The sequence below is a fragment of the Nothobranchius furzeri genome, chromosome 17 (assembly GCF_043380555.1).
Source record: "Nothobranchius furzeri strain GRZ-AD chromosome 17, NfurGRZ-RIMD1, whole genome shotgun sequence".
NCBI lineage: Eukaryota > Metazoa > Chordata > Actinopteri > Cyprinodontiformes > Nothobranchiidae > Nothobranchius > Nothobranchius furzeri.
The window spans coordinates 57,020,815-57,046,605 of NC_091757.1; the positions used below are offsets into that span (position 1 = coordinate 57,020,815).

The 25,791-nt window shown below is 41.3% G+C and overlaps 1 protein-coding gene and 1 long non-coding RNA gene across 2 annotated transcripts in view; one reads left to right on the forward strand and one right to left on the reverse strand.

Moving 5' to 3' along the window:
• Positions 1–25,203, forward strand: part of tmem8b (transmembrane protein 8B) — a 66,085-nt gene extending 40,882 nt beyond the window's left edge. The window contains exons 7-13 of the mRNA XM_015973211.3: positions 5,845–5,941; positions 7,339–7,462; positions 11,357–11,499; positions 13,479–13,657; positions 15,397–15,543; positions 18,821–18,937; positions 24,726–25,203. Of these exons, the coding sequence (XP_015828697.3) occupies positions 5,845–5,941; positions 7,339–7,462; positions 11,357–11,499; positions 13,479–13,657; positions 15,397–15,543; positions 18,821–18,937; positions 24,726–25,061 (1,143 nt within the window). The 3' untranslated portion in view covers positions 25,062–25,203. The remainder of the gene's footprint in view (positions 1–5,844; positions 5,942–7,338; positions 7,463–11,356; positions 11,500–13,478; positions 13,658–15,396; positions 15,544–18,820; positions 18,938–24,725) is intronic.
• On the reverse strand, positions 14,181–14,705 carry LOC107394315 (uncharacterized). The gene is made up of 2 exons (XR_001573979.3): positions 14,496–14,705; positions 14,181–14,371 (listed from the first exon to the last, which is right to left on the reverse strand). It is a non-coding gene; the product is annotated as an uncharacterized lncRNA (long non-coding RNA).
• Positions 25,204–25,791: the final 588 nt, after the last annotated feature.

A 25,791-nucleotide genomic window follows, 5' to 3' on the forward strand; every position in this document is an offset into this window, starting at 1 on the left:
AGTCCTGAGATCTCTGCTTCGACAGAATCCACTCACTGATTTTTCTTGAACAAATACCTTTTTAACTCTCTCTTTCTCTCTTTCTCTCTCTCTCTCTCTCTCTCTCTCTCTCTCTCTCTCTCTCTCACACACACACACACACACACACACACACACACACACACACACACACACACACACACACACACACACACACACACACACACACACACAGTTGAGTCCTCATAAAAAGGAGATGTATGTTTTTAATGACATTCTGTGAATGCAGTTATTGACAGGAGTCAAGTTGCAAAGACCACATGCAGCAAGTACGTCCAAATCAGCAAAACCCCCAAATATTTATGTAAATATGTTTTTCAGGCTTTTAGATAAAGAGGAAAAGGAGTGGGGTGGTGGCACACACGGGCTCCAGGTTGCACTTTAGACATACCTGACCGAAAGCATAAAGGAGGACACGGTAAAAAGTGTCAAAGTTGGAAGAAAGGTTTTATTTACTATAACAATAACTTATTTTTGTAAAATATCATGAAATGTACTTAGCATCAGGCTTTAAGGGGATGGTTTAATTTTCTTGATCTCCAAAATAAAATAACATTGAAAAAATAACAAGAAAAGTTGTTATTGAATTTATTATTATTATTATTATTATTATTATTACTACTACTACTACTAATAATAATAATATATTTTATACATTACACTTAATTTAACAGTTTTGCACATTTTCCAACTTCTTAATTGTACGTTGTAAACTTTACTCCCAATTTCTAGAAAATTATGTTGAATCTCAAATGCAAATTTTAAAGTGAAAAAATATTTGGAAAATGGTAAATGGTCTGCATTTGATATAGCACCTTCTAGAGTCCTGGAACCCCCCAAGGTGCTTTACAACACAATCAGTCATTCACCCATTCACACACACATTCACACACTGGTGGGGACGAGCTACGATGTAGCCACAGCTGCCCTGGGGCGCACTGACAGAGGCGAGGCTGCCGAGCACTGGCGCCACCGGTCCCTCCGACCACCACCAGCAGGCAACGTGGGTTATGTGTCTTGCCCAAGGACACAACGACAGCGACAGACTGAGCGGGGCTCGAACCTGCAACCTTCCGATTACGGGGCGAGCTCTTAACTCCTGTGTCAGAAATGACATTTAATTTGGTGTCAGCCAGAGAAAAACAGCTTATCGAGATCATTGTTAAATTATATATATATATAAATATAAATATATATATATATTTTTTTTTTATTTATATATATATATATATATATATTTATATATATATATATTTTTTTTTTTATTTTTATATATATATATATATATATATATTTATATATATATATATCAGCAGGAATATAAAAACAGGCATTTAAATGTATTTCCCATATTTTTATGACAGAATTTAAAATATTTTTGTTCTTGTGATTTATTTAAAAGCACATTTATGCAGAATCTTTACAGCAGTAATCATTTTTTTATTTTTCAGCCTTGATTATTAATTTGCTGCTGGATGGCTCTTGTGACTGAATGATTCCTCTTCCACTCGCATTTAGCCGTCATAACTAACAAAGGCATAATGGATCTGGCACATAAATCACAATAATAAATGCAATTCATTTAGCAGTGTTCACAACATTGTTACAGAGTGTTTTAGGCACACTGGCAGTAAATAACAACTTGTGTGAAATTAACATAAAAATGCTAAACATGAATTTGTAATGCAGCTTAACCAAGAGCAAGAAATGATTGTTAATTAATGACAAATCACATAATGGCTTGACAAGGACATGTCTAGACATGCTTAAACAGATTTTTCTCTGTTGTCAAATTTAAAGAAGCACATTTTTGAGGATGGAAGTAAAAAACATATAAATCCTCCAAAGGTATCAGGTTCATCTTAATTTAGATGCCACATAGACCTGCAGAGCAAAGCTGCTGCAACGATGGTTTCTGCAAAACGGAAGGATGATGCATCTAAAACAGATTAAACATATATATCACAAAATAACCATTTTTATCTTGAGATGATCTTGCTTCCTCTTAATTGTGAAGCAGGATGTTTACAGTAAGTAAAGAAAGGAGATCACCTGACGAACGATCTCCCGGTGAGATGAAAGGGCTGGAGCTCTGAGAAATGCTGCTTCTGAAAGGTGCCTGGAGCATAACTGCCTCTCTGCAGTGGAGGGGAGGGGAGGTCAGGGAAAGTTCACTCGAATGAAAGGAGTCTCGGCATGATTTGTTTTAGACATCTTTTAAATAATCTTTCCGTTTTCTTGCATCACATTCTTCTAAACCTGTGAGGCACCGGGTGGTTGAAACCAACGTCTTAACTGAGAAACCCTTTGTGAGCTCAAACTCGAGTTTTGTTCAGGCTAAATGACAGACAGTGATGTATTTAACTGGAGATTCCATTTTAATTCCCAATAAATCTTAAAACTGTGTATTTGTCCACAGGCGCAAAGCGTCACATCTGAGTGGGTGTTCTGCATCGCCGCTGCATGAGTAGCAGCTTGATCGGTGTGAGATCATGCACGAACCAAACAGCTTTTAACTGTAAACTCAGAACTGGACCTAATCAGTCGACTGTGGCTGCTTCAGAATGGTGCAGGACGACAGGAAATGAAAAGTATTTCGGTTGTTCTCTGATTCATGACCACATCCAGGGAGCTCTCAGTCAAATTATTAATATGTGGAATTAGAAATGCCAAAACATGTCCTTACAACTATCTTCTCCATAAAATAATCTATTTTAATGTTTTATTGGCATCGCCCGACATGTTTTTACATTTAACATTTTAAAATTACCTGCAGCTTTGCTTAATTAAACAGCTTATTTGATGTTTTGTGGGACAGCAGCAGCTCAGGAGGTAGAGCAGGTTGTCCAGTAGTCAGAGGGTTGCAGGTTTGGCCCCGGCTCCGACCAGAGAGTGCTGCTGTTGTGTCTTTAGGCAAGACACTTAACCCGCCATGCCTGCTGATGGTGGTCAGAGGAACCAGTGGTGCCAGTGTTCGGCAGCCTCGCCTCTGCCAGTGCGCCCCAGGGCAGCTGTGGCTACGTTGTAGCTCATCATCACCAGAATGGGTGGATGACTGTGTTGTGAAGCGCCTTGCGGGATTGTAAAAGCCTATCAGAACCCTAAGAAGGTTCTATACAAATACAGGCCATTTACCATTTTTGGACCTTAAAGAGGCCCTAGAGCTTAAAACCACCTTGCTGTTGCAGATTTTAGGCAGCGTGGTGTGTCTAATGTAGCGTACCAAAATGTCTGAGTCATCTCCAACCTGCTTTTCTGAGTGATTTGGTGATGTCGTAATGGCCACGGAGAAACGGTTCGTTCTGAGAAAAGCTCGTTTAACACATCCTGAGATTACACCCTTAAAATTCCCAACCCACTTCAGTAACGGCAATGTGTAAATGTTGGTCACAGTAATGCTAACCGCAGAGCAATGCTAGCTCTGAGCTACCATTAACACTATCCCAAGCTATGGCTCATGCTAGCTCTGAGTTACTACCAATGAACTCACCAAGGTACAGCTAAAAATAGCCTGAGCTACTACAGGAAGTTTCTCAAAGTCAAGGCGCCTGGCCTTGTGAGGCGATGTCTTGCGAGGCCAGGCGCCTTGCTTATGAGGACACTGTCCTTGGTCAAAGAAAACTGTTAAAGGGAACAGACTTGCATTACGTCACCGCGGCTTCCACGGTGGTCACGTAAAGTCACGTGACACGGGAGATAACGTTATATTTTATACGAATTAGTTTCTATATAAATGTATAATGAGACTTTTACTTTTTAAATTATGTATATGTTTATTAAATTAAATATATAAGTGAGTTACTACCCGCTAGCCACCGAAGCTGCAGCTACTAAGCAACTAACCAACCATAGATAACTTCTTTGGATCTAAAAAAACATTTTAAATTAGTTGACTTTCTTTTAAATTTGAAAATCTTCCCCGAAGTAGCTGCCGGCTTCTGATCCGCCGTCCTTTTGAAAATACTGCGGTGTATTCTGGGTAATTTTTGACCAAGGCTAGGCTACAAGACACCTCCAGTGTATCCTCGCTCAGCTAGCTAAACGGCTAACAAACGGAGAACACACGCTCGGTAGAACATGAACATTGGAACACGTCTTGGTGGCTCCCGATGACGTATCTCCTAGGCAACCGGGGCGGGGCCAAGACATCAAGACAAGGCTCGTTGGCATTAAGAAACACCCAATGTTTTCTCCAAGCTACTGCTAATGTTAGCCTGAGCTACTGCTAACGTCCTTGTTGGACAAGAGGAGCAAATGAATGTCAGACCACTCATGTATCGCTCCAGGATGTTTCCTGTGGATAAATACCAGATAGATGCACAGCTTTCAGTCCTTGTCCTCTTGATTATTCATCGTTCACCCTGTAAACCAGCCAATCAGCACCAAGTTCATTTACTATTCATGTCTTGGCCGAATGGGTGTGGAAAACCAGTCTTTATTATGGAGCTGTGTTTGGTTGTTTATCAGGGCTCCTGAGGCTTTGGGAGCCCCATTTCCATATGTAAAATAAAAACTTATTCTAGGACATCTTTAAATCTAAATATACATAATTACTGCAAACGTCTGCTGATAATACTAGAGAATCATCAGAATTCACCATCTACACGTGTTAAATAACTTCTAAAAATTCCTGCAATCCGTCAAAAAGTCATTGAGATATTTCCGTCTGGATCAAAGCTGAGGACGAGGCATCACGCCGACATCGCCGTGCTGCTGGAATGGATCAAAACCCTTCTGCTGTTCTCTCAGCCCTTTGAACTGAAAACAGAGGATCTGGATTTAAGCACCCCCCCCCCCTTTCTATTTCTTGCTTTCTCCGGGCCTGCGTGCTTAGAGGGCCCTTTCACCATTCCACACTTGAGAATGTCTCGCTTAATCCTTCATTCCCATACTGTAGGAGAGTGAGAGTTGGAATTAAATATAGGGACGGGGATGGGGGGGGGGGGGGTAGTCTCCGTACCGAGAGAGCACGGACCAGATGGTGAGTTTAGGTCTGAGATCTCAGCACCTGGAACCGTGTTTGTTAGGCACCGCTTTAATCAACAACTTACCCTACGCCCTTCATATGCATTTTGCTCATTTAGCACTATGAGGTGCAATAGAAATCTTATTTATTCCAAAAATAATTGCCTGACGCTGTCCTCCCTATCGTGCACAGTTCCCCCTGGACACAAAGCAAAAGCATGTAATGAACCAAGTCGTGTTCTATAAAGTTTTTGTCTCAGATGGAATGACTTATATTCATTTTGAGAGCACTTTCTAGTTCAGCACCTTACTTGGACAGTTTTCATATCAGTTGTAAAACCTTTCATTGCTCCACTGCGCCTCCTCTTCACCGCAGCAGACAGCGACACTGTGACTGAGTGGAATTTGGAAACTTGTGAAGTGTCAGACGAGGTGCTCGAGAGCACTCTAACGCTTCATGAACGCATCCTTTCTTCCCATTTGTGCTCCTGTTGTTTAACGTTTGACACCAAACCGGTCTGCATCACCTCTCCTCCACGCCGCAACAGCGTACGAGCTCTCAGCGCTTGAATAATTCCTCAGGTTTTCTCTTATTTTTTGGTGCATAAACATGTTAAAGTCTAATTGAAGCCATGAGGAGATAAACTGCCAACATCTTCATTTGGGTGTCTTTGGCAGACAGAAGAATGGTTTTTCACTTGATTTGTTGGTTTTAAAGCATACCGTTTCACAGATGAAGGCCTCAGGTAATTATGAATGGTATTAGCTCAATGGCACGGCGGCAGCAGATGCTCCATGGTAGCACAGACTGATGGGGCATTTGCTTGTTTCTTCTCACAGTCTACGCTGAAAGGAGCTAATCTCACTGTGTTTGGCTGCCTTAACCACGGAATGCCTCTGTTCTTGCGGGAAAACTCATCGCCGAAGTGTGAATCAGGTAGGTCCCGTTTAAAGTGATGTCCTTTTAAACTGTTTGTTTCAGGAAGGATTAGAAACAAAAAACATCCTTAAAGCTCTTTAAACAACTTTATTTTGGGGAAAAAAATATGAGTTTTCACTGGATTGACAAGCTAATGACTAGTGACAGCTTGGGTTTTTAATTTAATGCAATTAGTATTTCATGATCTTCTATTGGTGAAATTAGCAAATAAATGGTTATTTATAGAGAATTATGCAGTTATTTGGAGTAAAATGAGCTGATCTAGAATTTTGTAGAATTTCCAGTTGTGTGTGTTCTACCCCGGCGTTTTTCCCGTGACCTCGGCTTTGCATCCCTTCCAAAAGCGAGTGTTTCAGACCACTGACTGTTTATGTCAGATGGACGAACTCTTCCCACTGTGGCCCATGCATTTCTAAAGAGCTGGATTCAAGTCCAGTGGGTGGTTCCTACCACCGCCATCTTGGCCGTGTCACGCAACTCATCATTTCAGAAAAAATAAATAAAAATTGAGCTGAGAGTGAGGCTGTGAGGGTGGGGGAAGATGACAGAAACCCATCAAACTCTGAGCCAATGTAGCTATGAGCTAACTGAAGCTAACAGAGATTGGCAGGCACTTTTATTCGGGAAACCGCAGTTTTCTACCATCTGACTAACAGTGGCTGTTAGCTGCATTTTACTCTCTCTTCGTAGACATTACACAATGCTTACGTGTCTAGTAGAAAGTCGGGGGAACACTTTCTGCTGACAAGTGATATTCCTTCTAATGGGAAAACATGTCAGATGCCAGGATTCATTTTGGAGCAACTGTTTTTTTTTTTTAAGTGTTCAAACTGTTAAGAAAATCTTTAAATTAGAGCGATTTTAGGAAAGCAGGACCTACTCTCACTAGCTGTTACAACCGGATCTAAGCTCTTTCTCCAGAACGAGGTTCGTTAAAGCAAATGTTCATTGTTAATAACCTTTCCAAAGAAATCTACTTCAAGTGATTCCTTGAACCAGGGGTGCCCAGTCCAGGTCCTGGAGGGTCAGTATCCATCACGTTTTAGTAGTTTCCCTGCTCCAACACACTTGATTCAGTGGTTGAATCACTTGTTCAGTAGCTCAACAGGCTCTGCAGAGGTCTGTTAATCGGTGGCGGCTCGTCCATAGGGGGCGCTAGGGTGCCGCCTCACCAGTCTCACAGGAAGAGAAAGAAAAACATAGAAATCGTAAAATATATAACAAAATTATTAATCAGCTGCCACTGCTGTTAATCACCTGCTGATTAAAATCAGGTGTGTTGGATACCGGCTCTCCAGGACCGGGATTGGGCACTCCTGCCTTAAACGTTTAAAAAATAACTTCATTTCTCTCTAAATCTTTGTCTAAACGGTTTAATGTTGACTTTTCTTCAGAGTCGGCGGCCGGGTTCTTCCTCTCTGTGAACGTGTCTTCTAATATTACCAAACTGAGGATTCCCTACCCACAAACAGGAACTTGGTACCTCGGTCTGCGCTCTCTATGTGCCACTGAACACGGGTGAGATTGCCTCTAGCTGCTTCACTGGAGAACTTAATGTGTCGTTGTTAAAAGAAACAACAGAGACACATTAAAAAAAGAACATCTTTACTGTCTTTACATGGAAAGGGAGACGCTGAGATACGTTTAAGGAATATCTTAACTCAACGTTGATGAATAAAGTCATTTTTATAGCTTCATGCTGAATCTGCTGGGTTTTAGAGGTGAGTTCAACTGAAACAGGAAGAGCAGCTTGATCCATACGTCCAAATCTTTCTGACAACACGTGAGGAGTTTCTACTCCTACCTCATTTCCTGAACAACTAGCTGTGCCTTTAAAATGGAAACAGCTTTATAAATTGTAATCCCTGGAGGTTTTAACCAAGAAAGTCTAAAATAAAACATGATTTACAAGCAAAAATTCACTGAGTGCAGTTGGCTGACTGTTGCTCATACATTTTTGATAGTCTCATAATCAGTTCAGGCTTGGTCCCAACACCCCACAGCAACCCCTGCGAGACAGTGTTTACAGTCTATTGCAGGAAGACAATCTCAAAACAAGACATAAAATATTTGTTATAGCACATCTTCAAATTATCATCGCTGCTTTGTTTACCAGAATTAATATTTATTCACACTAATATAAAATAAATATCAGCCAGTGGATCAGCCGGAGCCTTCACATGGAAGATAGATTTAAAAAACAAAGGTTATGTTTAAACATCACGGCTAAAACTGCATTTATTTTAAAAACTCAGATTCATGATGTGTTTATTATAAAAGCCAAATACATGGATGGGTGAAAAATGTTCCCAACTTAATAATAAATAATCAAAAGTCTTTCATTTAACACCTGCAAACATAATTTAATGGACGGCTCAGGAGTCCATGAGTGTTACAACCCGGTGATGGTGAAGAAGGGTGAAGCACAAAGAAAAGCATGCGTGAGAAATAGCCATTAGTAAAAGTTTTATTTACAGGAGTTCATAAGAAAGCTAGATGGGATAAACAACTACACAATCTCTGTAGTTAACATAACACTACAACTCAGAAATCTCGGAGGTAATCAGAAAGAATTACAATCAAACCCTAAAATGGGTTCTGACCTTTAACCCCCTCAGGCTCAATATAAGTTCTGATAAAAGGACAAACAACTAAGTCCTTCAGGGGTTCTTCTGAGTAAAAAAATGCTCATGAAACACGTGTGTGGAGTAACCAGGTAGGCAGATTTTAACGTTGCTGATCTGCAACGCCTGCCTCCAGAGGGTTAAAAGTGAGAAAAACAACTCTTAATCAAACATACTTAGGATATTTCAAGGTATTCATGTACAAACTAGAAAATCAGCATAAGGGCTTAACAGCTGCAAACACATATTGTCAGCGCCGGTCTGTAGCTCTTAACACTAGAAAAACAAGGGACCTCCACCTTAAAAAGGAGAACCGGCTATTTGGCTATCCAGATCACCATGCTTTAACAATGTGATCTGAGGGCATTAGAGCACCACTGAGACCCACACGGGTCTGGCAGCCTGAGCTTTTAAAGAGTTGGGATCAGCTGCAGCCAAAGGGAGGCGGGGCAGAAGCAGGGGCTTGACAGAGCGCTGTCCATGGTGCTGAAACAGGGGAACAGAGGGTGTGCTGTCCAACGTGCTGAAACAGGGGGAGCAAAAGGAGCGCTGTCCATGGTGTTCAAGCGGGAACCACAACAATGAGCTTTACAGCCTGAAGACAGAAAGTTGTCCACGTGGTGAGGCTGCTCAACCTTCAGCCTGAGGGTGAGAGGGTGAACAGTTTTTAGGCTGGATTGATAGCGTATGTTCCTGGGATGTTTGCTGTGGCTCTGCATCTGCTGGTGTAAATGTTCTTTATAGAAGTGAGACTGCATATTGACCTATGTTTTGTAATGCCTATTCAGTCCCAGAGCAGTTACCAAATGGTTGTTGAACATCTCAGGATGCTTTTCTCCTCACTGAACAACAACATATTGAAGACGCTGGCATTTTAAAAGTGAAGTTATTGGTGGGCCTTTTGAGTTATGATGGAATGCTCAAGCCCCAGTATTTATAGTTTACCAGAAGCTGCATAACGTTTTCTCTAATTATAGTAAAGTTTATTTATACAGCACCCATCACAGAACAAAACCACAAAGTGCTTCACAAATTACATCAAAATAAAAAAGGTTAAAAGACAAAAGAGAATATAGATATTTAATAAGATCATTAAAACAAACCATTAAAGACAATTAAAAAAATATGAGTAGAGGAAATGTGGAAGCTTTTTATCCAAAGTTCTCCAGGTTAGGCCAACAACAAGAGTGTTGCCTGCAAACATCATGTCAGAGTGCTAATGGTAACATGTACAGGAGGGGGCTGAGGACACAACCTTGTGGTGCACCTACAATCTAAAAAGCTGAATTGAGCTGAGACTTCATGATTTAATTGTTTTCTTTAAATACATTTTGGACTTTACTTTAAAAAGAGGTTTTTAATCATTTATAGACTTGATAATAATTTCTAACATCATAATTGTCATGGATTCTCCAAGCGTCTTTCCACCTCCAAGAAACATTTCTGGTAGAATTTGAGAACAGCATTTCCATATAACTTCATGTTTTTTAAAAAGTTTGTGCATACTTCCAGCAGATTGAGATGTTTTTCCAAATATTTAATGACCCAAAAATGTGAACAGAATTAGACTTTTTCTTCACCCTCCTGCTGCCCCTCTGGAGAGCTCCAGCTGAATTTGAATTACCGATATAAACAGATGGTGTGGGACATTCTCATCCTCACTCGAAAGCTTAGCTATGAAAATGGTGACAACGCTCTCATGGATGTGTGTTACATTTCACACTTTTAGTTAGACATGTTAAATCAGTCCAGTCGTGCAATAGAAACGGAGCCGTACTGGGAACGGTGGCAGGTCCTTTTCAAGGCTGCAATTAGCTTGATTGATGCAATACAAAAATTAAGAAAGGAGCAATTTTATCGTTAACAAATTTAAGCATTCTGGGAAAAGACTAGAGCATATTTATTATCTCCTGGAGTTTCATTTTTTATTGAATGTCAAATCTTTCCCTTTTGTTTGTTGTGATTTTAAAGACAAAGAAACTAGGTTGATTGCAGTTGCAGTTACATGAACAGCACTTGTGTTTCGTTTGAAATAGCTTTTTGGGAAAGTTATAAATGGAAAAAAACAGCATTTTGATTATTTGTAGAGCATTTGTGAAAATCACGCTTTGGCCAGGTAATCAAAATATCTCAACTTTTCCATGTTGGCTTGTAGAGCAAGCATCATTTACAGAAAGCCGCTTTTGTGTTTTCTTCATAGAGACGAAAACTGCTCAAGCTGAATGAGACAAAGTTGTGTGACATCCATGAAATGGAAAAGAAAACATTTAAATCTCTAATATGTCTAGGAGAAAATGACTCCACACTCAGAACAAAACAGGGGGCTCCAGTGAAATATGGATGTTTGCACTGTAATGCGTGAACATTTACATTTATTATGCAGATGTGATATTTACTAAAATCATTCATTAAGTAAACCATCTTATTGTTTACGCTGGTCATTAACACTAAACAGGAGGCTCAGTTAACGCTGGAAGTGTGGCCTTTCATGATTATTATGTTATCAGCATCAATTAACATTTATAAAATAGATTTCTCTTCAAAGTCGCAACACCGCAGAGTGCTACAGAAGCGGCTCTGCCAAATGTACGTTAAAATGTTGGCAAACAAAGGTGCTAATTACACAAATTTAACTGAAAAAAGGGAGCGAGAACTCCGTTCAAGCAACTTTGCACCTGTTGTTTATTGTTTACAGTTAACTGTGGATGTATATGTTTAATATTTTTAATATTTCTCAAATAAACAAAAAAACATTTCAAAAGCGCATTCTTATACTTTATTTCTCCAGATTTGAAGCGTGCACCAACGTGACGGTTGAGGTGTACATGCGCTCTTACCTGACTCCATGCATCAACGACTGTGGGACGTATGGACAGTGCAAGCTCCTGCGCACCAACAACTACCTTTATGCTGCGTGTGAATGCAAAGCAGGTGAGCGGTTGTTCAGAGAAGCTGTTCTTCACTGGTCTGTTGGTGTCTTCCCCATATTTTACTATTTAAAGCCGAGGTTCTCTGAGAAACACGTCATACTTTTTATAGAACATTTTGATTTGTCTCACTGAGAGTCACATACAGGCTGAACGTGAAAGTTGTCTTCAATCCCTGGTTCCTGACTTTTCCGCCAGAGGAAAATACACAGGGAACACCGTGAAGCGACCGTGAAAGCTGCTGATTTAGCTACCAGGAGAGAGCAGAGCAGAGCAGGTAGTAGAAGCTAATCATTAGCATTAGCAACTCCATAACATTGCATTTTTACCCAAGAGCTAAAGAAGGCAGTGAGAGGAGGCAGAAGAAGAGCTACATTGCCGTTAGCCAATCAGAGGCGAGATATACGCTTAGCATGAAAATCAATGAGTAAGGCTCCAAATCCAGCCACTTTCCCCCTTCCTTTCCTCCAGCTTAATTCTATTTCCTGAAACAGGAGCACAACGATATTTTTTCCACGCAGAACAAATCACAAGGAATTCGTTCACACCCGACACCAAGCAAATTCATCCATCCATTTTCATCCGCTTATCCGGAGTCGGGTCGCGGGGGCAGTAGCCTAAGGCGAGAGGCCCAGACTTCCCTCTCCCCAGCCACTTGGGCCAGCTCCTCTGTGGGAATCCCAAGGCGTTCCCTGGCCAGGTGAGAGACAGTCCCTCCACCGTGTCCTGGGTCTACCTTTAGGCCTCATCCCGGTTGGACGTGCCCGTAAAACCTCACCAGGGAGGCGTCCAGGAGGCATCCTGACCAGATGCCCGAGCCACCTCAACTGGCTCTTCTCGATGTGGAGGAGCAGCGAATCTCCTTCGAACTCCTCCCAGATGACCGAGCTTCTCACCCTATCTCTAAGGGAGAGCCCAGCCACTCTTCAGAGAAAACTCATTTCGGCCGCTTGTATCCGCGATCTCGTTCTTTCGGTCACTACCCAAAGCTCGTGACCATAGGTGAGGGTAGGAACGTAGATCCACCGGTAAATCGAGAGCTTCTGACTCAGCTCTCTCTTCACCACGACAGACCGGTACAACGCCCGCATCACTGCAGATGCAGCACCAATCCGCCTATCCATCTCACGCTCCAGTTTTCCCTCACTCATGAACAAGACCCCGAGATACTTAAACTCCTCCACTTGGGGCAGGACCTCATCCATATATATATATATATATATATATATATATATATATATATATATATACAAATAATTTCTAATTAGGTCAAGTAGATGCCTGACCTAATTAGGTCGATGCTAATTACTAATTAGCATCAAATAATGTGAATGACGTGCAAATGAATCAATGTTTTGAGTTAATTTATTGAGGACAGATACACATCACCACTTTTATGAATGTATTTGATGCAGAGTCACATAAAAACTGAAGTAAATTTGAACTATTTACGTAGGTACTGGTAGCTAATGGTGTTCATCTCCTAATAACAGCTGTTTTTAAAAGACAATAAAACTTAATTACAACAGCCTTTCAGTAAACGATGAGCTCATGCAGCTTAAGAAAAGTATTTCCTGTCTTTGATGTTTTTTCTTTTCTTGTTGAAACCAGTTTTTATTTTCCTTTCTTAAACTCGTTGTCATACTTCACGTCTGTCTCTGCCTCCTGGCAAGCCCTCAGCGCTTCTCTTGGCTTGTCTGACTCTGCAAAACCGGTGTTCACAAATATTCAATCCAGGCTAGAGACATAAAAACATGTTTTTTGGAACAACTGGCGTTCCACACCGTTTTATTTACCTGCCACCTGTAAAGGAACCCAATCAAGAGGAAGTTCTTTTGTATCTATTGTCTAATTTGAATAAACTTTAAATATTTTCTAGTATTTGGCAAAAGTTTATTTCTCAATAATGGATGAGTTGAGTAAAAACGCAGCTAGAGGACCTCCTCCCGTGCAGGACTGATGGTGTCTTTGTGTATTTATTAGGCTGGAACGGCTGGGGATGCACCGATAACTCCGAAGCCTACTCCTACAGCTTCCAGCTCCTCTCCACGCTTCTGCTCTGCCTCAGTAACCTGATGTTTGTCCCGCCGGTGGCCATCGCCATCCGGAGCCACTACCTGCTGGAGGCTTCCGTCTACATCTTCACCATGTTCTTCTCCACCGTGAGTCACTTCATCACAATCAAACCCGTGACTGAAGTTCATATCTTTGCATCTGAAACGAGCACAAAACAACCAACAAGCTGCTGCTGATTTATATCCAGCATCTGTCTAACGAGACATGAGATAAACGGAGTCAGTCGCTGTGAATGAGAGAAGCGCTCTGATTGTGATCGTCGTCGTTTAAGGATGTGTGCCTGGCTCGTTTGTGCTGTGGATGAGCTCAAAGCTGAGCCAGAGAGGCGATGCAGTCCAAACCTCTGGTGCTGGCGTCATGCTGCTCTGCTGATCGACAGTTGATGATGAATATGCAGGAAGGAGATGAGGATAAAGAGCTAAATTATAATTGCAATTGTAATAAGTATAAAACAGCTTTTTAGGAATGCAACAATGTTAACAAAACAGGCAAATAACCACAAAAAACAAGTCTTTAAAAGACTAAACAGGTTATTAGTTTAGATTAAAACAGTCATGGTGGGGTTCAGGCGTCTAACCCACGACATACAGAATCAGGACTGAGTCAGAGTAGTGGTAAAAAGTATTTATTACAGAAGAAACTGAGGTTGCAGCATAAAGTGAGCTGATCCCGTTGGTTGATTCCGGTACGTGGGAAGTCTGGAGACGGAGGAGAGTTAGAATCAAGAGGGGGTGGGGGCTGAGAGACAACAGGTCGGTAGTCCAAGGTATCCAGTCGAGAATGAGCAATGAGAATGAGGCCTGGAAATAGAGCAGGAGGTCAAAGGCAAAGTCAAATCCAAAAAATCCAAATATAGGTCAAAATCTCAAAATTCCATTGGTTCAAGAGCTCGAACGTAATCAAAGGGTGGCTGTCAGAAGGTACCCAGGTGGAGTAATCATCCAGCGAAGTGTAGATGTCTCTCAGCTGCTTAAATACATCTGGCCGGCTGATGAGCAGATCTGCTGCAGCTTGGTCAACCTCCAGACACGCCCACCTGCAGAGGGAAAGCTCAGAGACGGAGAGTGACAGCAGAAAACACCTCAGATCGTGAGAAAATCCACTGAATTAAAATTGGTTTTTAAAAGAAATATTAATGCTTTAGGTATTAGTTCTGTGGTTGATATAAAATATGTTAATGAAGTTATTTAAATTAAATCCATCTCACTTAAAGCGATTTTAGCCGTTTTATTTTCGACTATTTCAGTACCTGCCAGAATGAGCCGCTTCAGGGCTCTGTCGCGGACTAGAGCTGCTGCTCATCCAGCAGTATGTGAGCAAAAATCTCCCGTAAGAGCTGTGTACGTATTAGCAGTTAGCTTAAAGCTCCTAATGTGCACTCATCTCATAGGAAAACAGTGGCTGTAGTCATCCCCAAGTGCACTGTAAAAACAAATGTTCAAATAAAAAACTCATTAATTCTTTTGTAACAAATAAATGGTTAAGGTTAGGGTAATAGCACGCTCTTAGGGTTCTACAACCCCCCAAGGCACTTCACAACACAATCAGTCATTCACATGCTGGTGGTGATGAGCTGCAGTGTAGCCACAGCTGCCCTGGGGCGCACTGACGGAGACGAGGCCGGCTGAACACTGGCGCCACCGGTCCCTCCGACCACCACCAGCAGGCTAGGCGGGTTAGTGCCTTACCCAAGCACACAACAGCAGCGTTCTCTGGTCGGGATCGAACCTGCAACCTTGTGATTACTGAACAACCCGCTCAACCTCCTGAGCCGCCGCCGTCCCGTCGATAAGCAGATGCTTCACTTTTCTGTCTCTCCCCTCAGTTCTACCATGCTTGTGACCAGCCGGGTATCGTGGTGTTTTGTATCATGGAGTACGACGTCCTGCAGTTCTGTGACTTCCTCGGGTCGCTCATGTCGGTGTGGGTCACCGTGATCGCCATGGCGAGGCTGAAGTCCATCATCAAGCAGGTGTGTGTTTCTGTTGTCATTCTAACCTGTAAAGATTCAAGACGAGACACATTTCACCTGACTAACTCAGACAGACTTTTACATTTTCTCATGATTATGAGTCGTTATACTGCTGCGAGGGTCTCTAACTCTGTCCATATTTCATATTTCATGCCTAAAACACAAACTTTAGTTTTCCTTGGTGAATCTGACAAAGTCGTATCTACCTACTGCTGTAACACCAGGCAGGCGTGTAGAGATTAGAGGTCAGCAGAGCTGCGTGGAAACAAATTTCACCTCATGTCTCCATTCTTGGTTTTAAATGAAAAAATCAGAGTCAGAACCTCCGAAACGCAGCAATAAACCTGCTGGTTGTTGACATATTGTAGAGAATAAACACTAACAGGTGCGCCTCCTCCCTGGGTCACCCTCTGGCTGCACACCAATATGGAGCAGTCACAAGAAGAGTGTGTGTGTGTGTGTGTGTGTGTGTGTGCGTGTGTGTGTGTGTGTGTGTGTGCGTGCGTGTGTGTGTGTGTGTGTGTGTGTGTGTGTGTGTGTGTGTGTGTGTGTGTGTGTATAAATGAGACAGAGGGAGAGTGGGAGACCAGAGATGGGGTGGGGTTGTGTGAGGGAGGGGGTGAGCGTGAACATCTGCTGTCCTCTAGGGTATATTTCTTTTGCTGAGCGCGGCAGTATGCAGTCACTAATCAAATCGCACATGTCAGGACTGGCAAGAGGAACTGTGTCACGTTTGTGTGCTTGAAAGAGAAAATGTGTGTGTGTATTTGTTACCGTCTATGACTACTGGCGGGTAAACGACCCAGAATCGTCTGTGTGTGTGAGTGAGTGAGTGAGTGAGTGAGTGAGTGAGTGAGTGAGTGAGTGAGTGAGTGAGTGAGTGAGTGAGTGAGTGAGTGAGTGAGTGAGTGTGTGTGTGTGTGTGTGTGTGTGTGTGTGTGTGTGTGAGTGTGTGTGCTGCACGCCCAAACCCCTGAACTCCAGCTAGTCCGCCTCCAGCAGCTGCTCCAGCTGATTTGTTAATCTTATAAAGATTATTTGTCAAAACGACCAATTAAAAAGAAAACGGTGTTAGTCTTTTGGTACACGTGTCTAACGTCGTCTCCATCAGAGTAGCTGCTGACGTTCTAGTTTCTACGTTTAAACACGTCGGCTAAATTAGGTTTAAAAGAGGAAACACTGAGCAGTTACAGCAGGCGCCGCATGAAAACAACCTTCAAATGTTTCCATGTTGAGTTAAAAGCTTCTAGTCGGACAAATTTGTCGTCATAAGTAGATGAAAGAAACTATTTTTTACAGAACGCCTCATGATAAAACGCTTCAGGGAGGGTGGTTCCATGTGTGTGCGGCATCGTAGCTAATAGCAACACATGGCCTGTGTTTGTGTAGCGCCAACCCCCCAAGGCACTTTACAACACAACCAGGCATCCATCCATCCACACAAACATTCACATGTTGTGATGATGAGCTACAACGTAGCCACAGCTGCCACCAGCAGGCAAAGCAGGTTCAGTGTCTTGCCCAAGGACACAACAGCAGCCTTCATTCTCAGAGCAGATTTTGTGATGTAATTGGGAGATAGTTCATGAGGAGGTCAATCAGTCAGCAGGACATCATCAGCAAGCACAGCAGTCATTATAGGAGGTAGGTCACAAAAATGTGCATAACAATAAAACCAGATCGATGACCTTTAAAGGGATGAAAGTGTTTTCAACATTATTACGTTAGTAATTAGCTTCATGGCTCTACAGCTGAGGAATGTTCCGGTTTCAGGCACGTTTAAGCCCGTGAGACAGCCTGCCGTGGTGTTCACATCAGGCATAAGTACTTCATGCATGTGCAGAAACAAAACACAGGAGGTTGTGTTACTGTACATCGGCGAGCTTCGGGATACGTGTGGCTGATAAAAATAGACTAGCGCAAGAGGCTGTATAAGCTCGTCTGTCATGGTGACAGAAAATGATTCATTACAGTGAAAAAGCCCTGCCTTCGAGTGCAGCCATGCTTGTATACGGTGCACGCATGTCTGAGTGCCTCCGTATGATCCGGCAGCGCCGTGTGACTGATGACTGAGGCTGCAGGAAGCACCACGCAGCTCCTTTTCTCCTTGGTCTGTGTCAATTAGTCCTATTCTCCTGCTGGCAGGTCATCCCCTCTCAGCTTCAAAAACACATCCCACTGTCCTGTCACTTTGCCCAGCAGACACAAAAATGCAAACCCTAGAAATCCTGCACAGGCTGCAGTCACCCTGCAGCTCCAATAAACAGCTTATTGATTTTTATCTCCTATCCTGTCTCTGTTATCAGTTTATTGTGGCTTTATGTTCAAAACATTAAAATGACAATAACTGCATTTATTTATAGCCTAATATCTACTGTTTATGCTCTACAAACGCTTAAAAATATCCTCTGTGACTTCACCTCAGCCTGCGTTCTGCACCAGACTGGTGGCACATTAGCATAATGAGCAGCTTTTAACTTCTGTATCACACACTTAGCATTTGTGAAAATCAGCTCCAGTTGTAGGCGTTAGAAGTGAGAATCAACATAGTTTACTGGGTTGCAGCTCAAATTACCACAGCGTGACTCCAAAGTGACCACAACGAGATTCAAAATGACCTAAATGGATGCAAATTGAGCTAAAATAAGATGCAACACACTGAAAAAGATTAGAAATGACTGCAGGGAAATGCCAAATCCCCAGAAAATGACACAATGACATTCAAAGCGACCATAAAAGGATGCAAAATAAGAAAAACAAGTCACAGCAGACTAAAAAGATGCAGAGAAATGCAACTAGACTCAAATCTTAAAGATAATTAACAAAAAAGAGCTCATTTTTCCATAAATCACCTTAATAAGGAAAGCCCTTCTTAAATTAGATAAATTGAAAGAAAAAATGTTATAAAATCAGTTCTTGGTTGTTTCACAAACGAGAGACTTCATACGTGTTTTTAACCCAAGAACAAACAACTCATCATCATAAAGTCAGACACATGCAGCACAATAAAGCACTTTGATGCATTAAAATGCTTTAATTCATATCAGTCATAGTTAAAAACCATCAGAACCTTCAGTTTTTCCTCCAGATGTGAGAGAAAAGCAACGACTGGAGATCCGTGCTGCAGCTTGACTGCACCATCATCCCCTTATTTACTGGTGATGCAGTGGTGTTGACAGTGTTTACAGAGTGTGGTTATTGATCTGTGTGTGTGTGTGTGTGTGTGTGTGTGTGTGTGTGTGCGTGCGTGTGTGTGTGTGTGTGTGTTTTCATGCAGGTGTTGTATCTGCTGGGAGCCATGTCTCTGTCCATGGCTCTGCAGCTGGACCGTCACGGTCTGTGGAACCTCCTGGGGCCGAGCCTGTTTGCGCTGGGCATCATGGCGGTGGCGTGGGTGAGGGGATTTTATTTTATCCTTAAATACTCAGAAGATGATTAGTCTTTTTACAATTTTACAATTGTGTTTCATTGCAATTGAAAAATAGCAGAAGATTGTAAATGTTTGGATTTAAATTCACATGTTGAGTCAGAAGGTAAAAGAAATAAATTAAACCAACTGAAACGTTAAAAGAATAACATTTAAAGGCAAACTTGGTCATTTTGGCTTGTTTTTAGCACCCCCAATGTCCATTTGGTACAACCAAAAGTAAAACGTATCTCCTTGGAGCGCGTTTGTCTTTTTAACACCTTAATCTAGCTGCTGAAATGTCTCCCCAGCCTTCAGTGGTTTCTACAGGAGCTAAATCAAACAAATGAGTTTTGTTCCCGATCGTAAACGTGCCGGGAAGGTGCTGGAAGCAGACTACAGCACCAGGCGTGTTTGCAGGTGGCAGTCTGCCAGTCTGAAGTTGCAAGCATGGACATAATTTTTGGGGGGGTGGGGGTGGGAGACAGGGGGGACATGTCCCCCCACTTTTTCCAAAGTCAAGTTTTGACCCCTGCACTTTTTACCATCCAACAACAATATTACGTTATATTAAATTGACACTGGTTGAGCTCTAGGACCAAGTGGAAAACAACCGTTTCTATTGAAGCCTTTTTCCCATTAGAACATACCGTAACGATACAACACCCCCCCCCCCCCCCACACACACACACACACACACACACTTCTAAAGTGGAAATTACATCCATGGTTGCAAGTGTGATATTCTGGCCACAGTGAGTGGTGGGGGTCTGAGGGACGTATCAATAACCCTGTTAAGGGTCGTTTTAGCACATATTGGCTGAAGGAAATTACTTAAAATATGAAAAAGTATCATAGTGTGGCATTAAGACACGTATACAACTGAGAATAGTTGTTTCTTGTGCATTTTTTATTCTAGTTGATTTTAGCTGTGCGTTTGGGCTTCTGCCACCCCTGACAAATAAAAATAATAAACATCAGGACAAAACTTACTAATATTTCTTGTTTTTCTCATCACTAAAACAAAACACAACCATCCACTTCACCAAGCAACTTAAAAAAGAGAATCTTTTAGGGCAATTTGACTAAATTTTAAATATGGAAGCCATGTTTTCAGCTTTGCTGCATATTTCACCGATGTACGATTCAAACGAGCCGTTCCTTGTAGTAAAAGTCACTAATCAGGCTTTCTGACAAGAGGCGTCGTTACGACAGAGAACAAAATGACGGACGGGGGATTTAGGAGGGAGCAGTAGTAAACGTAGAAGCTAACTATTAGCAATAGCAACTTCATAACATGGTCGTTCAGGTTTGTGTTGATTTATAGATAAAACGTCAACATAGCAGCGGAAGATTCGTGTAGCTTTTAGCCAATCAGAGTCATTTTCACATCATAAATATTAATGAGTAAGACTCTAAATCTTGTTTTCCACCCCCCACCCCCCCACCCCCACTCTTCTGACTAACTCTGGAGGCAGGCAGGTTAAAACCCACCTACCTGCTTACTCCACACGCGTGTTTCATGAGCATGTTTTAACTCAGAAGTACCCCTGAAGGACTTAGTCGATCGTCCTTCTATCAACACTTATTTTGAGCCTGAGAGGGTTAAATTCCTGAAACAGGAGCAGCAGAGCGTTTTTCTGACAGAAAACTAATTATTCTCATACTTTCTAATGAATCCAGGGTTTTAACGCAGTAATGAAATAAGTCGTGGCGAAACACCGACGTTTCTAAACCAATGGTTTCAGTTAACACGAGCAAAGGCGAGGCTTCAACAGTTCATGTTTTTCCACCTCTGGTTATTAGCTCTGGATTGCAGTTCCATTATAACTCTGCATGTACCTCTGATTCATAATGTGCTCGCTCAGCTGAAGATAAAAAAATAATCACAGGAAATAGACGGAGTCTTTACCAGCACACCTCTGACATGAGTGTGAAAACAAGGCTGGTGGTTTTCTTGCAGAGCGCTTTGTGCTGAAGACAGAGTGGGAGTGTTTTATGTATGAAGACGATCTGGCCGTGAGCTGAAATAATGATAGATGGAGTCCTGATGAATTCATGCCTGTAAACCCTCCAGCCTCAGCATGGAAAGCCTTTCATCGTCAGAAAGTCAAAAACAAAAACAAAACCTCTGCTTAGCATCAACATATTAAACTAAACGCTTCGGCTGGAGCTTCGTTATTGCTTTAGAGGAGGTTTATGTCGCTTCCGGCTTTAGCAGGTTTCTAATTCAATCACCCAAAGCTTGTTCACACAAATGATGTGGCAAATATAAAATGTGCGTTATGGTCTTGCATGTTGTAACAGGATCTACAGAATAGGAATGTAAACTCTGACACGGCATTTCTGTTATCGCAGCAGATGAGACCACGCACCCGCTTGATACGACACCGAGCTCCACGCAGCAACTTTCCTATAATAAAGCCATTGGATCTCATGCTAATGTTGCAGCTTTTAAAGATAAACCTGGGCTCTTGCTTTGATTACCTGACAGTTAATCAGCCGAGTGTGTCTGCGTTCAGTCTTTCCTCACCTGTCAGGTGGAGCGCGGCACGTTTCCTACAGGCGCCCTTTCATTCTCGGCTCGTCATGTTTCTGCAAAGCTTGGCATTCAGAACGTTCCCAGACACAACCAAATTAGATCAGTGGAGCGGAGGGCACAGAGCGTCTGCTGCCGCGCGAGGGGTGTCATTAGCAGCCAGAGGAACAGGAGCAGTTAATTCCAAATATTCCCTCATTTTCCAAACTAAATGAGGTCCCTGACTGGAGGGTGACGAGTCCTGTTTTGGAACGGTTTGCTTTAAAAGAGACATATTATGAATTCTTGTTTCTTAAGTTATAATAGCTCTACGGTCGACACAAAACGTGTGTAAGGAGTTCTTTGCACTGAATTCGTCTCACGTGAAGCGATTTTAGCAGTTTTATTCCTGACGTGTCCAGTACCTTCCAGAAAGAGCCAAGTTAGGGCTCTGTCACTTAGAGAATAAAGCAGGAGCTGGCCACGCCCACCCATCCCCTGATTGGCTGCTATAAGCTGAAAAGCTCCAATACCAAGGACGAGCTTGGAGTACAGCCATTGCTCCTCTAGCAGGAGCTGCTCTCCTCTAGGTAAGACGTGTTTATTCTCTAATTTTCCAGTTTTTGATGTCACAAATGGGGACTTTTTGAAACGGCTTGTTTTTAGGCACACACTTCATAAAAGCAAGCACCTGACAGCTAATGGATGGACAGATTTTCATGTTTGGAGTGTTTTTAGAGGCAGTAGTGTTAGTAGCAGAAGGATGGTTCCACACCCCTTTAACTGGGAAACTTATGCAGCTCCCAACAGGCTCAAGTAGTAAAAACAAATCTGATGTTTTTCTTTACTCGGCTTCCCGCAGATTAGTCGTCCTTCATCTTAACTTAATGACTTCATCACAGCAATTTCCTCCAAGAAATATTTGTGATTATTTTTGTAAAGAGCTTAGATTCCCTCAGTGCAAAAACATGTAAACACAACAAAACAAAACAAAAAACAAGTGATTTATGAGCCGAATAGAGAAAATATGTCTGGAATTCTCTTTTTTGGTTTGTTTGTGACGTTTGCGGTTTATGTTGGAGAAAACTGGCTCTGAAGTGACACCACATGATTTCTGGTAAACACAACATGAAAGTGGAAGACAGCACAGGTAAAGGAGTGAGTAGCGAGTCAGATCCATCTGCTGATTAGTGCTGAAGCATTACTAAATGAATGAAGAGCCCAACACAAGCATCAGCTGCTAATTTACAGAAGTCCCTCTGGTCTGTAGTTTTAGTGACCCCATGTGTGAGCCATCACACTGAAATGTGTCCATGAATATGAACGGATGAGCTAACATTAAAGACGCCGTGTTAAGGACATTTTGGGCCAGTTCTTCTCCTTTAGTTCAGCTTTTGCATGTTTCGTAAAAAGTCAGCAAAGTTAGAACTTAAGTCCATATAAAAGGGAGTTTTTCTCTCTTCTAACAACGGGAAGACACCGCCGCTGAACTGTGTGAAAAGACTTGTTTGTAGTCCAAACTTTGTATTTTGTCATAATTCCTGACCCTAGCAGCCAGTTAGGCACCTCCTCAAAGAAAACAAGTAAACCAATAAAGCTTATTGACTCACTTCAAGCACCCAAATTGTACCACATCGATTATTTATCTGCAAAAACACCACAGACTCGATTATTTCCTACACCTGGAGAGCTGGAGACTTGGTGGATTTTGTTATAACTTTCACCAACGACGTCTACAAATAGGGAAAGTCATTAAAGGGGACATTTTGTGCCTTTTGTTTATTGCAAAAAACTGTTTAATTCTTGACATTTTCAGTACCTTCCAGAATGAGCTGTCTCAGGGCACTGTCACTTAAAGAGAACAAGCAAGAGCTGGCCACGCCCACTCAGGCTGCTATAAGCTGAGAAGCTCCGATATCCGTGTTTCTACTGATTACATTTTAAAAACAGCTTTGATCTTTTTTTATAACCAATTTTATTTCAGCTCGTCACTGTAAAAAAAATACAAACACCTATCCAGATTAGCAGCACCAACTGGATAGAGTCAGTTAGATTTTACACACTGACACTATTGGTTTGTGCCATCCACATATAACTCTATGCATCAAAGGGTTACATTTCTTTTCAATTGGCGTAAATATGGCTGTCACAGCTAGCCCAACATTAACATTTTTATATAATGTAATACAACATGTAATAATCTAATACAACATGTAATAATCTAATACAACATGTAATAATCTAATACAACATGTAATAATCTAATACAACATATAATAATCTAATACAACATGTAATAATCTAATACAACATATAATAATCTAATACAACATATAATAATCTAATACAACATGTAATAATCTAATACAACATGTAATAATCTAATACAACATATAATAATATAATACAACATATAATAATCTAATACAACATATAATAATCTAATACAACATGTAATAATCTAATACAACATATAATAATCTAATACAACATATAATAATCTAATACAACATGTAATAATCTAATACAACATATAATAATCTAATACAACATATAATAATCTAATACAGCATATAATAATCTAATACAACATATAATAATCTAATACAACATATAATAATCTAATACAACATGTAATAATCTAATACAACATATAATAATCTAATACAACATGTAATAATCTAATACAACATATAATAATCTAATACAACATGTAATAATCTAATACAACATATAATAATCTAATACAACATGTAATAATCTAATACAACATATAATAATATAATACAACATATAATAATCTAATACAACATATAATAATCTAATACAACATGTAATAATCTAATACAACATATAATAATCTAATACAACATATAATAATCTAATACAACATATAATAATCTAATACAACATATAATAATATAATACAACATATAATAATCTAATACAACATGTAATAATATAATACAACATATAATAATCTAATACAACATATAATAATCTAATACAACATGTAATAATCTAATACAACATATAATAATCTAATACAACATGTAATAATCTAATACAACATATAATAATCTAATACAACATATACTATGTATGTACATATACTATACATATGATACTATTATATTTGGTGAACACGTTTTTTGGAGAGGTGTGGTAGTGCTGCAGCCCAACAGTGTTATAGAGGCTTTATGATCAGAAAAGCTTCAGTGGTACTGAAAGCCTTGTGTCTCTGTCATGTCCTGTCAGACGGTGCGGACCGTCCGGCGCCGGCGCTGCTACCCGCCCACCTGGAAACGCTGGCTCTTCTTCCTCTTCCCCGGCACCATGATCGCCACATCCGCCATGGCGCTGTACGCCTTTGTGGAGACAGAGGAGAACTATTTCTACATCCACAGCATCTGGCACATGCTGATCGCCGGCAGCGTGGGTTTCCTTTTGCCCCCTCGCTCCAAGCCCGACGCCAAGGTCACCCCGCTGAAGCGCAAGCGGGGCTGTGGCTACCAGCTGTGCGTGAACGAACATGAGGAGCTGGGCTTGGTGGATCCAGCCATCATCTCCATCAACAGCATCTGTACCAGCTGATAAACTTTTGTTTTTTTTATCTTTAGAGACACTCCATTGCCTTCCTTTACTTGGGAAGTTCACTCACGGGAAATTAAGCCACAGAACTTTAAAGGAGCAACACGAAACAACAGAAAGCTGTGTAAATACTTCAGTCCTCTCTAGAATTAGTTTTTCTGTAATGGTCATAGTAATTATGATCAGTATGTATAATTATTATCTATAGTTCCAGTTCTGACAAGTCGTGGGTGTATACTGACACGTGTTGTTTGTGAATATGTATTTAAGTCAAGCTGAAACACTGCTGCTATCTGACGGTGACTGTAAAGCTGCTTCTGTTGGTTATTTATTCTGGGTCTTGTAGGCGGGCCGGTTGCTCAACGGACGGACTTTTACCGAGGGCACGGCTCTTCCTGAAACTCTTTTGAGATAATCTTTTGCACTGAGACACAAAAATGTAATTCTGTACATTTTTACAACAGGAGCAGGCACCACTAATGTAAAAACCTAGTCGTCATGTGGAATGTTAGATCGTATTTGGCAATGTACACGAATGTGCTGATGGGGTGGGGGCAGCTCCAGAGCTCCTGCAGGAGAATGCAGGGAGGTGGGAACACTTCAAGAGACCTCAAACCAAGACCTCACCTCCCTGCTCTTGTCTGACAGGACCTGTGAGGCGCCACCTTCATGAACAATAAATGTTTCCTTTCCTTTTGGGCTCGGCATTTACTTTGCTGCTCTCTGAGCTTTT